The following is a 2374-nucleotide window of genomic DNA, read 5'->3' as shown; positions in this document are numbered from 1 at the left end:
CTCTTCCCCATGCTCTGTCCTTGCTGGAGAACTCTGTTAGACTGCACAGTAATTCACAGGAAAATAGGCAGCCTCTGTGCTTACTTGGTGAGGATTTATGGTACTCAGTGGAGTATTTTGTAAAGATAATGAAGTCCTAGTAATATAATAGCAGGTATTACTAAAGCCTCATTATCTTTAAGAAATATTCTGCAGAACATTTTCTAGTGTATGCTGAACTGTTATCAGTAATTAAAAGTCAACTCCAGTTGTTAAATAAAGGAAGTAGGAATGTTTGGCGATAGTATTTGCATTATTCATTGATTCAGCCTCTGGGGCGTGAATCATATAACATCTCGTTTGCTCTGCTCTGATGAGCATACTCTCATTACCAGTTCTCCAGTTGCACTGAAGGGTTGATGGGCCAGCTTTATAGGAGTAGGCCCTGTGCGTGAGCTGCCAAGTGAGCCTGTGCCCATGTCCTAAATGGTTATTGGCTGTACCCGGAGGGGGTGTGGGGGCCAATGATAATACCAGTACATCTTCTGGTGCAAACTTGCTTGTTGCCATGAATGTCTGAGCTAATGGGAAATGATCTCCTTCCCCCTCTCTTCTCAGAAAATATCTTCACTCAGCAACCAAGTTACTTCAGTGACCTAGACGAAGCTCTGCCCACTGTCCTCCAGGTACTGCTTTCCTGCTTGGCCCAGGGCTTGGATTTCATCTGGAAATGAGGCATAGTTTAGAGGGTGCAGGGAGCAAATGGTTGTAGGCAGGCAGAATGAATTTGCTATTGCTTAATTTCTCTAGTTTGTGCCAATGTGCATCAGATAGATTTTTGAACCTTTATCTGAGATTATTACTTGGTGGCTATATCCTATTGTCTTCCTTCAGCTTCTGGCCTTCTCTGCAGTTAATCTCAAGGAATTTTCATGTTAGGCAGTTCAAAAAGTGTTCTTTGTATCCTGCCTCCAAGCAGGGGAAGCATTGAAACTTAAACAACAAAATAGAGATGGCGAGAAGTAGCTAAGACTTGACGTAGTAGAATGGGTTAGCATTAACACTGCAGGTTCTCAGGAGTAAATGCAAATCTTTTGGAAGGGATGCACTGTTGCTGTACAAAAGGTATTTAGCACCTCTCCATGTCTAAGCTTTCATTTTTATAAGCAGCTTTTATATTCCCTGGACTTGTTAAGCAGGATTCACATTTAACCTGGGGAGGGGAATCAAGGTGCCTTGACATCTTTGTACTCTGAAAATGTCATGTTTGTGGCCTTCAAAAGCTCACCTATGCACAAAAATAAGCAAACCCAGGATACTGTTTACCCCAAGACCCCTCTAATGTAACTTGACTTTTTGAAAGCCCACGTTCTTCTTTTTTTCCTGTGTGTTAAGAAACTGTTAGAAGTAAATATCAGAGGTGGTACCACATTTAAAAAATATTCTAGGATGCAAGACCAAACCTTCAAATGAATTACTGGGGAAGACAGCAGGGATTCCATTTGCTTTTTGTGATGTACCACGTTGGAGCAATTTCTCTGCAGAACACTGGTTTCTTTACTGTGTGTTTTGGTAACCATTGCAGGGTGATACCTGTGCATCTCAAGCATATGGATGTACCAGCTCAAACAACAATGTGTCGTTACTGATCCATAAAACTATTCATGTGCTTACACTGTCACTGAAAGGAGTTGATACCTGTGCAGGTTTAGGAGCTTACATGCCCCGTAGAGTAGTAATATTAACCCCAAGTATGCAACTTCGGTACCTTTAGCCACCCATTCACGTATCTCTGGGAGGAGGGTTTGACAGATCTCTTGAGGTGCAAATGTAGAGGAGTTGCTTTTAAGTTGGTCCCACACCAAAGGTTGTTAGCAATCCGGAACCTAATTCTATCAGCTTCTTCCCAGATTCTTTGCTTATAAACAAGAGCCGCAAACTCTGTCTTGCTAACCTCAGGGGAGAGGGCAGAAAGGTGCTGGGGCTAGCTCATGAGCCGGAGGTGGTGTTAACTTCCCAGTTGTCCCACTACTCCCTTGCAAACAGGGTTCCCAGGTGGCCTCCCAGCGTTGGCCTCGCTGGCTGATGTTTCCCACATAGCTAAGGATTTGGATTAGCTGCAATCCCTGTCTTGGCAGCACAACCATATGCAGCTGCACTTAAATTACTTTCCAGTTGCATGGAGTTTCAGAACTGCAGTGTGGCCCTTCCTGCTGTAGCCTGCAAGAGACTGTTGCAGCCTTCATTTTGCACAGCTCTGTGTTGTATGGAAATAGTCCCATATCACATATGTGATCATAGCAGCGATTGTTAACAAGCTAAAGCACGTCCCACTGTTTCTTCTGTCTGTTTTCACGCTGTTCTGTTCTCTTGATTTAGGTGTTTGACAATATTT

General features: G+C 43.3%; 1 protein-coding gene across 1 annotated transcript in view; it reads left to right on the top strand.

Annotated features, from left to right (window-relative positions):
- ASCC2 (activating signal cointegrator 1 complex subunit 2) overlaps nt 1–2374 on the top strand; it is a 23891-nt gene that overhangs the window by 5023 nt on the left and 16494 nt on the right. The window contains exons 5-6 of the mRNA XM_009642857.2: nt 598–665; nt 2359–2374. The exon at nt 2359–2374 is cut by the window's right edge and continues 68 nt beyond it. Of these exons, the coding sequence (XP_009641152.1) occupies nt 598–665; nt 2359–2374 (84 nt within the window). The remainder of the gene's footprint in view (nt 1–597; nt 666–2358) is intronic.

Source organism: Egretta garzetta, unplaced genomic scaffold (assembly GCF_000687185.1).
Source record: "Egretta garzetta isolate BGI_Z169 unplaced genomic scaffold, ASM68718v1 scaffold7, whole genome shotgun sequence".
In the NCBI taxonomy this organism is placed as follows: domain Eukaryota; kingdom Metazoa; phylum Chordata; class Aves; order Pelecaniformes; family Ardeidae; genus Egretta; species Egretta garzetta.
Note: the sequence above shows the minus strand (reverse complement) of the source record. Positions and strands in the feature narration are given on the sequence as shown.